This window comes from Sinohyriopsis cumingii, chromosome 6 (assembly GCF_028554795.1).
Source record: "Sinohyriopsis cumingii isolate HCF-2022 chromosome 6, ASM2855479v2, whole genome shotgun sequence".
Classification (NCBI taxonomy): Eukaryota; Metazoa; Mollusca; class Bivalvia; order Unionida; family Unionidae; genus Sinohyriopsis; species Sinohyriopsis cumingii.
The window spans coordinates 19,301,025-19,316,771 of NC_142966.1; the positions used below are offsets into that span (position 1 = coordinate 19,301,025).

The window sequence follows — 15,747 nt, forward strand, 5'->3', positions numbered from 1 at the left end:
ATTTCTTGTCATCAAAAAATTTAATGCTTTAAAGCTAAGAAGATGTTTGTGATAATTTTTAAGTCTGCTCATTGTGTTTACACAATATTCAAGGATGCTCTCTCAGTGGCTTTTCGTGCCATAAACGAAATGATTCATGTGAAAAATGGAACTTTCTCTATCACTTTATTTGTGAATAAGTCTTCAAGTGCTAACCAAGGAGTGACATTTTAACAATGTCCGGTCAGGATGGTGTTGAGTTTCAATGTTATATTTTAGCACTGATGTTTAAGAAAAACATTGACTTCTGAATCAAAATGTTTTCTGTTGTTTGTGAAATCTTTTGACTTGTAATAAGAAATGAAAGCGCAGTGTAGTAAGTTGTGATATTTTAGGATAAAATTAGTTCCTTGCAGTATACAAAACAAACCATCTAAAAATGTTATAATCCCCCCACCCCATAATCATTCAGCGCAGTGGTGCATATAATACACATCTATCCCAGCAGCACAAATCTGTGATATGTTTATGAAATCTGTATTTTGCTACAAGCTTTCTTTTTTATTTAAAAAATGCATCTTTCTTTGAAATACATGTAAAATGTGTTTATTACCTGTAAACACCAGAGAACGCGAGAGATTATGAACCATAAGTTTCTGTCAGCGTTACCCATAGCTTTTTATCACCAGCATGGACAAAGGCATTGATAATTAAAGAGTGTATTTTTTTAATGTTCAACATTTATCTTCATTCTCAGAAGTTATCGAACAAAATTTAGAAATAAAATTTGATTCTGCTTTTTATTCAAAATAAGTAAATAGATAAATGCTTAGTAATTCGTTTTGTATTTAACAAGAGTTTACATAATTAATTGAGCTGTCAGATATTAGTATGGTTTTTTTTATTTATTATGATCTGTTGTTGAATCAGGACATGTACAGACTTAAAACTAAAGAAATTTAATGATGTCAAAACCTCATACACCTCCATTTTGGAGTAGTTAACAAAGTTTTACCAACGATACCTGTTTCAAACTGAAAAATATGAAGCCACATATTAATAGCAATCATTACATTTAGAGATAGATTTTATAGCCTTGGCAAACCATTTTGGGCAGTCTACAAAGAATTATTGATATATATGATGTGTTCAGCTGATGCGTAATAACTTACAAGTTAAACATTGGGGGGTATCATTACAGGATAGACCCCCCCGCCCTCAATTCATTGATGGAAAATCCTAATTTTCTTTGTAACGAGCCCCTGTGGCTGCTACAGGGCTATCATTTTGCATTGTTGTTCCCCCATGGGAATCATTGCATTTTGTTGCAACCGTGATGGAGGAATCTTTGACTTTATCAGCTAAACGCTGCTTGGCTCTATTTTGCAATATTTCTTGCAATTGTGCATGCCTCGCATTGACAGGATACCTTTGGCATTGTCCCAATTCCACCATTGTGCAAATCAGTGCAAGAGACGACACTCGGAAGTGATGAAACAATGAAGTATGGTACAGTTATCACTGTATAAAGTTTTTCAAACAGTAGAGGAAGTTTTTGCCTCACTCTGAGTTCAAATTTGTGTGAAATGTCTGTTATAAATTATTGGAATCACGAAAATTAAACACTCGAGACAAACACAAAGTACTGACTCCTTGACGCTGGACCATTCACTGACTCATCACGTGACCAATTCCATCTCATGGTTCCCCGAGGCACTTACAGGGGAAATAAAATTGGGTCACAAGTACTAACAGACTGGATTAGTAGAAAAGTTAGTTATTGGATAGCATTGTGTATATTTCATGGTGTGGGAAAATATTAAGTAATCGGTTTACAAGTGACTGGCAGAACGAAACCTGTTAATACTTATGTTTGATTTCTTTTCCCTTTTTTTGTTTAAAAGCAGAATCTATCTCTCTCATATTAAAGTTACTTTATTTAAACTTCGTACACTTTATCAGACACCTAAATAGTCTCAGCATTCTTTGCGCAGAAAAATGCCATCTCTTGCAATATACTTGTATGATTGTATTTCAGTAGGCAAGTGTACAACTTACAAGAACATTTAGCAATCTCCACTGCATCTAAGCTGACAGTCAGTTCTACGTGATGTAGAGGATGTCCATAATTACATAATCATATTGCTATGACTTTTAACTGGGGCAATAAAACTTAATCCATCCACTACAAGTCATGATGTGTACAATCCATGATGACCACTAAGTTCTGTATGTGATGGAAACAGCATAAAAGGGATAAAGATCCACCGTTGGATCATGGATTTTCTGTAAAATGCGATGCATGTACTGTATATGACTGAAAAGTGTTACAATGAAGAATATCAGATTGATGTAATACAGCATTCTGATTGAGCACATCATCATACTCATTGCAATATTTATGGACTTTACTACCATTCAGCAAAAGTGTAGACTTGCTGAAGTGAGTGTTGTATCTATATAATTTGTCATTATGTTTTGTGTTTTGTATTTTGTTACCAATCCACCTGGATTTTGTGCATTTGTAGCAAGAATTTAATCAGATGCAGATCCATCATAGTAGCAAAAATAAATGTATATTTTTCATACAGTTTCCCATACTTTTGGCATGTAATATATAGATTACACTTTTTATGATCAGAGTACACTTTTATGCCCCATATTTTTGTATTCATTATGCCTATGCTCTAGAGGTTAGTATGTACACATTATGTAAATAATTTTATTGAGAACAACTTGCCTAATTTCAGCTTAATTGAAGGAATACAAAGCAAAAAATAACTAATTTATTTCAAGTAGCCCCCTCTGTAAAAATAGCAAATGAAGTGTTGTCAATGAGTCTCAGAGATACTGATAAGGCTCTTAATGCTCAAGGTGATCCCTCTGCAAGTATGCTGTAGGGGATTATTTAGCTGGTTGGCTTAGGGGTTAATGAGTTAAAGTAAGTGGTACACACCCTTCTCCAGAAGGGTGGGTGTTCAGTGATCAATCTCCAGCCATCTGCTTCTGGATATTCCTGCCACACCAAAAAGGGAAAAGTTTTGACTAATTACTGACTTTTCCTCCTTAACTCACCCCTCTGTGGCCTCCAACAATTGTGGTTCAGCGATTTTGTCAACCTGTAGAAAGACTAGCGTAGGAGATTGCCCCGGTCGAGGGATCTTCTGTTGCAGCACAGGGGCTTTCTCTTACTACCGCCTGCAGATTCTCCATCTTCATGCTTGTCTCATCTCAGGTGATCTCTCAAACAGTACACCTTCTCTAACACAGTCACCAAGTGCATTGTTAAGTCCAGCAGATTATCTTTGTCCATGTTTTCTAGTGTTAAGTGGAGAATCTTTTGAAATTGGTCTTGTAGGAAAATGTTAATTATAGCTGCCCCTATATAATCACAGTGGCTGATTTTTCTTTTCCTTTTTGAAGAGAGCCTGCTTGATTTCTACTCTCAAGGCTACAGGGCAGCCCTATTCAGTGCACTCACATTGCAAATAGCCTGGCCATTGATGTTGACTCTCACATAGCAGACCTGATCAGTTATTTTGAGCTTCAAAGACAGGTGTCTTTCTTACTAATGCCTGGCTGGAATCTCTGGTGTGCCTCATGTTCTCTGGCTAAAACCTTTATGAACATTTGTGTGAGGTTTCCCCAGAGAGCCTTTCCCTTAAGGTTTTTCTTGCTCTTCCTCTGTCCACAAGACAAAGGAGTGAGCTTCATACCCTATCCATAGAACACGGCTGTCTAAGGGTCAGCAGAAATTATGAGTTGGTTTCTCTCCTTAGATAAAAATACAATTTCCATTGGCTGCTTCATTTCTGATTGAAAACACAAGTCGCAGTCATATCTATGCTGGGGATGATTAGTATAGACCTCTATGCCTAGTTAAGGATCTTCATTTTTTTATTTGTCAGCTTTGAAAGAGAGAAGAAAGGGTATGGAATGTCTTTTCCTCCCTCTTAAGCACTCATCTTATACTCCAGTTTCACTATTTTGACACAGATTACCATAACTATGAAGAGAGCTCATCAGTCCCATACCAAGTGGGACCTTTCGCTTATGAAATTTAATGCCCATGAGGTTCAAACCACTGCTGTCTTGGGGACCTACTGTATCAAACACATTCATCTCTTGAGAATTTGATGAAAGTCACAATTTAGTGATCTCACACGACCTTCTCTGTCTACCTTTGCTTGTTAGCGCACCAAAGCAAGAGCACATTTTCTGTGGAGCTGATAGTTGTAGCACAAAAAGTGGCCCATGTGGATACCATCTGGTAGTAGTCTATACTCCTACGGTGAGTGGTGAGTATTCCTTACAGGAGAGATCTTCTGTTGCAACACCAGAGTTCCCTTATGCACAACATCCCACAAATTCTCTTCCTTGACACTTGGCTCATCTCAAGCGATCTCTGCCAGAACAAGTTTTTGGGCTGAGTTGCCACTTCCAACATTTAGGCCAGGAGAGTTTTGAGATCCAAAGTTTCTGATGCCAGACAGAGAATCTTCTGTGATTGGCCCTTTAGGAAATATGTTGATCCTAACTTTCCCACTATAACCTCCATTGCTGATTTCCATTTGTTTCTATTTGAGAACAAAAAGTGCTCAATATCTGCTATTAAGGGCTATAGAACCACCATTTCAAACACACTTAAATTCTCTTAAGGCACGCCAATTGGTTCTTACTTGCACCTTGCCGATCTTCTTAAGCATTTTATGCTGCAGATACCAGTCTCATGCTCTGTTACTCCTAGATGGAATCCTTGTGTTTTGGGGTCATTAATCAAAACCCTCAATGTGTCATTGAATGAGGCTTCCTTTCAAGACTTCATTGTCAAGATTATGTTTCTACTGGCCCTCACCCCCACACAAAGATGAAGTAGATGACGTGAGATTCATGCCTTATCTATCAACACCAGCTGTCTCCAGTTTGATGGAAATTAGAATTCAGTTTCCCTCCTTTTTTCACCAGGATTTTTAGTCAATAATCAGTTTCCTTCCATAGCACCATTACTAGCAGAAATCCCCAGTCTCAACTGAATCTGTGCTGCAGATGAGATAGACTTTTATGCCCCATCGGGACTCTCCATTTCTGTCTTAAGGCATCCAGAGACAAAAGGATGGGTAGGAAGTGTCTTTTCCTCCTCTCAAGGGCTTTGTAGACATTTCAGCTGCATCTGTCTCAGGATGGACTGTCACCATAATCCAAATAGCATAGAAGTCTCTTACTGTTCCAGACCTTTCCTTTATGCTACCTCCTGGACCTACCTTAATCACTCCTCCTTGGAGGATGTCATGAAGGCAGCATTTGGTATTCCCATTCTCTGTATCCTCCTTTTAGATGTGTTCATTAACACAACAAAGTACAGGCACTTTTCCTCTTGGTCCCCATTGAGGCACAACATGTGGCCCCGAAAAACACCAAGATTTAATAACATGGACCTCTTCTATATCAGTGGTGATTACATTCCATTTTTTCTGTTTTTATGAGTTTAAACGAGTATCAGCCAACCCTCCTTACTGACAAATTCAGCTCAACTATGCTCATTTGTCTATCTGTATTGCATCACACACTAATTAGGCTTTTTGCATTTTGGTTATTTTTGGCAATGAGATTGACCATCTATGTTCCAAGAACACATTTCTGTTTAAAATTGATCATTAAAATCATATGTTTCTATGTAGAAATGCTGCAGAAATAAAAATTTCTTTTTTTTAAAGGGAGGATGGCAAGGATTGCATGAAGTTCTACACAGACCCAGGCTATTTCTTTGCATTGTGGTACCAGGATATACAGAAAGATATAGAGCAAAGAAAAGTAGAATTAAAACAAAAGAGAAAAAAGGTTTGTTAATGGCATTAATTTATTACTTACAGTGATGTTACTGTTAGATGTGTGTTAAGTCCAGCAAATGTTATGGATAGAATACATCCTGCACATCATAAATGTATTGAACAGTGATCCTTCTGTGAAGATATTAGGATCCTTTCCCCATCAGAGGCATCCAGATGTATGTATGTATGTGTGTGTGTGTGTGTGTGTGTGTGTACATGTATCCTAAAATGGCCATATTTGTCAGATGTGAATGACAGATGAACTCAAATGAACACATAATATTTTAATATCAGACACTGGACAATAATTATGGTGGTCACTACAGATATTTTCTGGAACAAATGGCAAGGGCCATCAGAATTTCAGAACCTAGTTTATATGCATAGAATGTAATAGCACAAAACATCACAATTCTGGCTATATAGTGCAAATTAAAAGTTGAATTACAAAATTGTAAGATAAGAGTTGAAGAAACTTTGTAGAGATCAACCAGTTCAAATATAAACTTATCACCCTGTTATGTATATTTGATTTAATTTATATTTGATTTAATTTAATTGTTTGTTTGTTTGTTGTACATTTTTAAAAAATTCCATTACGTGCTATTGTAATGTAACTTTATTTGCTGGATTTGACATTATCCAGAAATTCAGTACAGTTCTGTTTGACCTGACTGTTTTTTGTAAACAACTAATAATATACACTTTGTATCTAATGCTGACCTAGTTTTGGACCTTGATTCAGAACCAGTAAGAGTTGAAGTAAACAACTTTTAAAATTATCTAAAAAAATTCTTTCTCAGAGTAAGATCAATAAAGTGAAATTGAGGCCATACTTGGAGTACATGACAAATAATATGTATCAGGTTTTTCCAGTGGACTGACCCACATCCAGGCATGTTTTGCATTGTAGCTAGATTTATTATTAATGTTTTGAGAAAGAATAGTTATTATTTGCCTTAACATTGGAGATTTCTAGGTGTTTTATGTTCTGATCAGTTTTTGGGGCTAATTATTTTATTTTTCTTCAAATTATTTGGACTCCAAGAGATTATTTTCCCCTGGAAATACTTGTGCTCTAAATTAATTCTTGGACAAGGACAGTTATAGAAATTTACACAGAATTCAAACACTGTTGACACATCAGTACGACGCTGACCACAGCATATGTCATTGCCTTCCATTTTAGGTTTTATTGGATTTGAACTCAGGGCTTTTTATTACTAGGACTTCTATTTTTTAATTCTTGGATTATTTTTGGATTTGATTCATAAAACCCAAGTTCTTCTTCACATTTTTACCTTGTTTTTCAAGGGAAATAAATTATTTGTTAAATTTGCAAAGGTTGTAGTCTTCACTATTTTCTTGTTACTGTTTAAAAGAGCCTAATTACGTTACAACCCTGATATATTCATATTAGTGAGAGCTAAACAACAATATTGATAGTAAAAAATGCTAGTGATTCATAATCTATTAAGGTTTTTGGTTACGTGTATGTAAAGTTAAGAAAAGTTCATGATTTGATAGCGGCATACAATATTATGGTCATCTGCTTCTTAACTGAGAGTGAGGGGTGGTTGGGGAATAGTTTAAAACTGAAAAGTACCATATGAACCTATATACAACACAGTCCAATACAATTTATTTACCAGTAGATCAGGTGGAATGTTGTTTATTTGAAAACAGGCCCAGAAATCATAGAACCCTTTGACATGAGTTAGAGCACAAGTTTATTTAACTAATGACAAATGAGATTACTTTTGAAAGCTTATTTCCGATTGGCTGATGGTGGAAAATCTTGGTACAAACTCGGCATTTTATGATACACAGCCTTACTGTAGAATTGACAATAAACCTCCATCTTTTGGTGCATTATGCAGAGCAAAATTAATTATTATTTCCAGTAATCATCTAGATCATGAACATCAGAAATATTTGTTGGATAATATTTTGTGGTTTGGGAGTGAACATGCAATTTATTCATAGTTAATGAATTCTTGAAAAATCCTTGAATTTAAAGGGTTGCCTTGAAAACTCCTTGAATTATATAAAGGTTGATTTTATTCTTGAAAAAACTTTAAATTCATTGAAAATTTTATAGAATTTTTTGCACCAAATCTCAGCTTGAATTTGCTTAAGGAAAAAACAATGTTAAAACTGAATAAAATATATCACTCCTTAAATTAAGAATATATTATTTACTAGAGGTGAAATGGTACACCTATTACTACTTACTGATACATATCATGATACACAACTGTAACGTCACCCTCTTAGTAAGTGGGGTGATTAATTGGATTTGGCTGGCCCAGTGTGAGTGGATAGATAGAACATTAACAGAGAACTGAGCAAGACTATCAGGAAGAAATAATGCAATAGAGCCCCCTTAGGCAAGAAAAATAACAAATTTGAATCAATAACAATTAATAGAAACAACTCCAATTCAATCTAAGTTATGTCAACAGAATTTATTAGCAGTGTCTAATTTGGATTTATTTCATCATAATAACGAGTGGTGGAAAGAGCGCAATATCCATGACTGATTACATCACCTTTCTCTCTTGACCTGTGTATCACACGTCTTCCTATTTTGAATGCTTCATCTCTTTCTGGACTTCCTAGTCTTTTATTCTGATCATGTCGTCTCTTTCTGGACTTCCGTCTTCGGACTGTCCCATCTCCCAGAAAGCTGTTTCCTTAAAAGACAAAATTACCCCTAGATCTCTATACCAATCACTCTCTATATGTACATAAAATTCCCATACTTACATTACTCAGAATGTAATTAGCTATCCGAACACTGCATAAATTCTGACCTAGTTTGATAGATCTTCACTCTCGCTTCACAGCAACCAACCATAAATTAACACATGAGCAGTGTATGTAACATTACCGTATCTCTTTACCTAAGCTACCACATGCTCGATTACTATTGCATAAAATTCACAGAATTCTAGCTCACAGCAATCCCAAACCTACAAGATTATTGAAACATTACAAAATCAGATATAAACATGCAATTATCATTAACTCACAATAATCAGTATTGTCCTAACATTCAAAGGAAATTATTTCATACAACCCAGTGAAGTCCTACACATATGAAAATTTGGATCCCATGCAATCCGTCAATTCTATCAATGAACTTTTAACTGTAAAATGAAAGAGATAGATTGCATAACAACTCTAGCATCAACAGATTTCCATGAAATTGAATAAATGATACATAATATGGATCCTAGTCATATCAAACACATTTGCATAAAACAATCAGAAAATAGAAAATCACGTGAAAATTAAAATTGCATACCTTAATGCTGCTCTCTTTCAGAAATTGTACATCCTAGCACTAAAACCTGTCTATTCTGACAAGACAGCCACCTGGTCCTCATTTCTTGTTTAACGAGGAAAGCACCATTCATTCAGGCTGCCGATGCCAAACTTTTCTCTCAGGAATTTTTGGAAAGGATTTTGACCAAGGTTGTCATTTTAAATTCACATTACGTCCAAAGTGTATGCCTTAATTTACTCTGACCAATCGTATGCAGAGGTTCCTACATTTTTTCCAAGACAATCATTTTTTCGTCAGATTTTGAACAGCCTAAAATCTCAGGACTATGTTGCATATCAACTTCCCTTTGAACATGACTATTTGACATGGGTTCCTATCAAGTGGTTATGTTTGGTAGCTCAAATGTTTACTTTCTCAGGACAGCATTGCGATGCCCCGGTTAAATCTCAACGAGTCATAGATGCTGGCCTTTCAAGTTTAACACTGACATGGGAGGGGGAGAAGAAAGGGGGTCAAAGTGACCCATCACAAAGACTTTTCTGGCTTAAATGTGATAAACTTTTAATGCACAATACATTCAACTTCAAGGTTCAATACTTATTCAGAATTTGACACTTTACAACAACCTATATTATTAGTATACATATCAGCTGTACAATCTTATCATTAAACAAAACCTTATCTTGACAGTTCTTCATTGTTAGTGGTGTGCCATTTTGTATGTGTCAGCATATTGATCGTATTTCCAGTATGCAGATTGCAGACAGACTTGTCATCTGTTTATATGCCAATCTCATCCTTGACAAGATAACAGAATTACTTACAAAGAGACTATGGGCTGGTCAGTGGTGATTCTAATTCAGCCTCTTTGGCCATTTCAGGCTTCTCCATTTGATCTGTCACAATATCCTTTTTTTATTGCATTATTGCATTAATATCGTAAAAATGTCTTGGCAGTTTTATGTCTTTGTTTAAATTTGGAGTGCAGTATGATCTTTAACACAAAAGGATTAGTTCAGTTTCCTCATGCAATGAAAATCTTATCAGGAACCGGTCCCTGTGTGGAAGTGGAGATGACTAATAACTAAATCCATCACACTGTACTTACTGCCATGACCACACACACTCATTGCTGTCAGTGAAAATGGAAACCTATTGACAATACTCCTCCCCTTCTACAAATGAATACAAAGCGACTAAATCATGCAGTTTGAAATCTGCCCCATCACCAATTCCATCACAACTTTTTACCTTGTCTGCACATTCAGCTACTGACAGCATATATCAATATAAAAGAGAGATTCCATACTTATTCCCTATTAAGTATGATTTATATACTTTACTGATTATTTAACTCATTAACCCCTAGAGATTTGTGTTATTTTTGCAGGAATTGAGAGTAGGAAATTTTGGGCGCTACTTCTGAATGCATCCAAATAAATCTGCTTCCAAGAGATTTTATGTTAGAAATATCATTTTTATTGGTTATTTTGCTTGCACATGTGCAGAAGGGTACAAGTTTGAGTTGTTTGTTCTTTTTCTTTTGAGGGGGGGGATTATTGGACCCATCATTTTTTCTCCTGACCACTTATCTACATTTTGCAAAGGCTCGCCTGTCTGTGCACAGTTTAGATTGGTCTACCTTAGTTCTTAGGCCAAAAATTTGGAAATCTGTACACAAAATCCGATTCTGACAACGGGTGAAGTTTTGGCGTTAAAAAAAATCAGGTCTCAGAAAGTATGTTTTTTCCTCTATAATTTGTAATGCAAGTAGAAAGTCCAGATTATTTAGTATCATTTTAGAGCTACATCTGTCTACTTTTCTGTAATACCACCCACTTTGGTGTATCTTAAATGACCTTGACACTACTGAGCTCAGAAGTAGGGTACTACCTCCTGATGCACAAACATGGCACCAGTGATTCATGAGTTAATATCAACTTTTATGCAAACTTTCTCTTGCTTGTATATCCTTGGATCAAGTGTCAGTTTGTACACTTCCAGAGTATTACACAGTTAAGATTTTGGTTATTTTTTACCATGGACTGGAACAAATAATAACCACCAATCAGAACAAGTTTGAAATATGTACTTAAGTTTGATATGTTGAATGTGACAGCAGGACAAAATTAGCACGCGATCGATGAAGGGAACTCATTTTGAACAACACGAGTTAGTTACCTTATGGTAATTCATAAAGAGTTAGTGTTGTCAATAGTGTTTCTTCTTTACTGAGAGAAACAAGTCACTGTTCACTATGACAGCTCTCTCAGATGAATTCTTAATATAATGTGACTGTTAAACATTAAAGTAACTCATGTAGGGTAAATATCGTTTTGTATCAGTTCTTCAACTCTTGTATTGATCTGTGTATTGATATGGCAAGATTTTCATTGCATTAGTAAATTGTTTCACCCCTATTATTTAATATTATCCAAAAATAGTGAATAAATAAATAAAATGGGATAGGTTTGTGGATCAAACAACACACAACACCAGTAATTAACATAGAAACATAATATTGAGAGAAAATGTTTCTTGAAAACATTGGGAAGTCCTTGAAAACTGTTTGAAAAGACCTTCAAAACTCCCAGTCTCAACTCAAATTTGTATTTCATTGCAGATTTCAGAAACTTTCATTGCATTGCAGATTTCAGAAACTTTCATTGCAGATTTCGTAGATATTTATTACCCATGAATAAAACTGAAATCCTGCAAAAATATTTCTGACTGTATGGTGATTAACTATTGAGGTAAATCATGGGGATACTTAAAATTGATCTGCAATTCTGCATTTTCACATATGTTGTGAACATATGAGTTATTCACCGATCTACAATTTGCAAAAGTTACTTACCTTTCATTTCCTGTGATTTTTTCAAATACTGGTGCTGCAAAAGCAGCTAAGCATATGTTGAACTTAGACAACTATCCCTCTTTTAACAACGCTAAAACATGGCTTGTGTTAAAATTAAAAAGCTTAAGTTTGATATAAAGTAACAGATATGGTTTCCTGGAACACATAATTTCCATATTTATTATTTAGCGGTTCCATGTGATCCTTTTTCTTTCTCAGGATTACCTCATAATTAGTCTTCTTGGTGGACATGAAAATGTTTTGATTAATATGAATTTGTGTGAAGCAGTTCAGATGAATGGATAATTTGGAGGAATGGAGTTTAGACTTGTATGTTATATTGTACTAATAATTCTTCTTTTATTATTCTTCAGAGACCAAAACAAGAGGCACAAAAGATTAGGCCCCGCCAGGTCAGGACAAAGAAAGAAAAGTATGAAGATATGAAGCTGGGTAAGGAGTTTCAAAGTGATTATGCAACACCATCAATTCCGACAGCAAAGGAGACAGCTAGGGATCATGTGCCATACCAAAGGCAATATTCAGGCAATCGCCCAGAGAACCTAGCAATTCAGGATAGTAGAGAATATATAAAACAGCCAAACCAGGGACAAGATCAAATTGCCAACCACGTGGTTCCTCAGAGCCAGATAATGAATGGCCCATATGTCCAGCAAGGGCAGGTGGACAGTGTGCAAAGTGATCAACAGAATTATATTGGCAATGATCAGAGAACATTTTCTCATGCTCAAATAAGTGATTCAGTTCCTAAGCAGAGTCAAGAGTCTCCTCTAATTCGTGATCAGAGATCATCACGAAATATTTCTAGTATAACTAGTCCAACACACAGACCCTCGGCACCCCCACCTGCCCCACCCCCAGGGCTGAGACCAGGGTTTGATCGTTCTAGTATATCTCCAGGGAGGGAAAGTCTACCACCACCACCACCACCACCTCCCTTGGAAGAGACAGCAAACCAGCCTTCCTTTGACATTACATCACAGATGAGACGTCAGTTGATAAATAACATCAGCAATGTGGTTGACTCCCATACCCCCAGAGGATCCCCAGCACGACAGGGTGGCAGTCCTCAAAGGGATACAGATCTTCTTCCTCCTCCCCCTCCTCCTCCACTCGTACCTTCTGATGATCTTCCACCTCCTCCCCCTCCCCCAATATATGGAGGTCATGCTGTTCAACAAATTCAGGTCTCTCCACCACCGCCACCACCACCACCACCACCTCCGCCAGCTACTATAATGAATGGCAATGTACATCACTTGACTAGTCAAACAGATGCCATGTCAATCTCCTCAATGACAAGCTCCCTAACAACTGGATCCAACTCAACAGCAGGAGGAACAGAACAGTCAGAGATTGGTTCTCGTAGTGCTTTACTGGAAGAAATTAGACTAGGAGAATGTAAGTATTCAGCTTGCAAGCTCATCTTTGCTTATTATTCCTAATTAATTTCCAAAATTGTATGATTTTAAACCATACAAGTCTTTATTTTTAATGCATTAATCATTTTTGATCTTGTTGGGAAAACAAAATTTAGGCAAATAATTTTTCCAAAGGCAATGCTGTTTGCTTAGGAGTAATGTTAAGTTTTTGCAGTTACAGTGGTTCCCCTCTTATAAGAATCACCCCATCTGCAGCAGGAAAGTATCCTTTTCCTCAAAGGATCAGAGTGTATATACTTTATTGGCATATTGGAACAAATGTCAGTCTGATGCATTTAGAAATCAAGAAATATTCACAAGTTATTTATCACCAAAACTAATTGTGTGTCCATATATGACAGGTTCATTTAACATTTTGCTCACTAATATGCTGGCCATTTGGAGGGGTACTTTTGAACTAAATTTGTTGATGCCAAGGAATTATAATAGTATGGGTGGCATCTTTGTGGGTTGGGGGGGCATTAAAGAGGATGACCACAGTAGTACCATTTCTGTGAAACTATTATATGGACAGTCGCAAGACTTCATGGTGCTTTCATCTTAGGGTATGCTTATGGCCATCAAAAAGTGGGTCATGGTTACTTTTTTTTACAAGTAAGTCACTGTTTGAGGGTTTGAGTTAGCCATAGGGACCACACATTGGTAAAGTATCCCATAAAATTAACGTATTTCAGATAATTTTTGTGTTTATGTTACTGTGAACTGTTAGCCAAAGTTTGGTTGAAATGATCTCTCTTTATTTTATCAGTGTATTGCCATAAAACTTTGCATATCAGTACTATAGACTTGGAATTCTGTTGTTTGTGCCGCTACCGTTTCTTCAACAAATACATTACCTGACCATAATAACCTTAGGAGAACTAACAGTACATTGCAAATCCAGTCTCAGAGGCTAGACGTTTTTGCGAAGAAAGCGAAAAGTGTCCTGCTGCAGTTAAAAAGTGATATTCCCTCAATACAGGGATTGGTACTAAATCCCCAGAATGCTTCAGTTACTGTTTCTGCTAGTGCTGAATAGCATGCTCTTTCCTGATGAGACACGTTGCACTTGATCTACAAAGTTATCATTCCTGAAAGTAAGTACATGTATGATGAGATATCTCTTCAAAATGAAGTATACATCTTAATTTTCAAACTTTTCCTTGCTCCCTTCAGTGAGAAAGTTTTTATCTTTTGTAGAGTTACAGCTTTGTTATTCTCAGACACATAGGTGCTTTATGTAGTAACTGCATAGGTTGCTAATATGTCCTCTCACATTAGCTTAGCTTAATTTAGTGTATGTGCAGATAATGTGTGTGCTTTCGAAAACTCAAGTAAATTGCTTTATAATTTCTGTTGTGGTTGGATACATACAGGCAAGTTTTCTATACATAGTTTTTATTCATAGCATTACACATTATACTTCAGCAACATTACATGCATAGGTAGTCTATTTTGACCTTTCCCAAAGTGAAGTTTATATTAGAATTTATTTTTCAGTGTCCACTTCGTAACTATTAATAGTAATGCTCTGATTCTTTTCCAAAGTATAGCCAACTAGATGACCCTTCTTACAGGTAAATTTTCACATAGTGTGTAGCACTGTACATCCACCATCTGAATTCATTAAGCAGGACATGTGACTGGCTACACCGGTATATATTATCTGGTCTATTTTCATCCTAACAGATTTAGACCATGGGCAGGTTGAAGTGTAAGCTATGTGAAAAAACCATTATATATGTCTAGCTTGCTCTGACTGAGTGAGCTGCATGACTTGGGACACAAAAGAAGAATATGTAGAGGTGCACCTTGAGGGACAAGGAAGCCATTACTATACATGCTGACTTCATTTCAGTGAATGATTTACTTTTTGAAGTATATCACTCTCAATAAGGCTTTTCAGTCACAAAGTGATCCATGTTAACATGGTAACTAACAACAACAGCTCCACCTCCACCCTCACCGCCTCAAAGTGAAAACCTTTTTTTTTTTCAGAACCAATAGACCTGTTACCATACTGGTTCGACAGCCAGTCAATTTTATTGGCTACATTCTGTGGATCAAATATCCCTTTACCAATCCCAGTATAAAGAACTGGATAATGTCATGCAAGATAAAATGATACTGCTCCATGGGTACCAGATTCTACCATATATCTCAGATCACATCAGGTCATCACCACAATCTGTCTTACCCTTTTAAGCCAGTGATGGAAGATTTCTGTCCAGTTTTGCTTTGTCCTGGTGTCACCACATTCACCTAGAAATGATGAAAGTGTTCTTACAAGCTCCCTCGCCTTTGCTGGATCTCATATGACAGTAGAAGAGTTTTGTCCTAATGTTCCAC

At 36.3% G+C, this 15,747-nt stretch overlaps 1 protein-coding gene across 2 annotated transcripts in view; it reads left to right on the plus strand.

Moving 5' to 3' along the window:
- The window catches only part of LOC149796459 (uncharacterized), a 108,474-nt gene that overhangs the window by 63,999 nt on the left and 28,728 nt on the right, over positions 1 to 15,747 (plus strand). For both annotated transcript variants that reach the window (XM_089961164.1, XM_089961165.1), the window contains 2 exons: positions 5,694 to 5,817; positions 12,331 to 13,378. In XM_089961164.1, the coding sequence (XP_089817290.1) occupies positions 5,694 to 5,817; positions 12,331 to 13,378 (1,172 nt within the window). The remainder of the gene's footprint in view (positions 1 to 5,693; positions 5,818 to 12,330; positions 13,379 to 15,747) is intronic.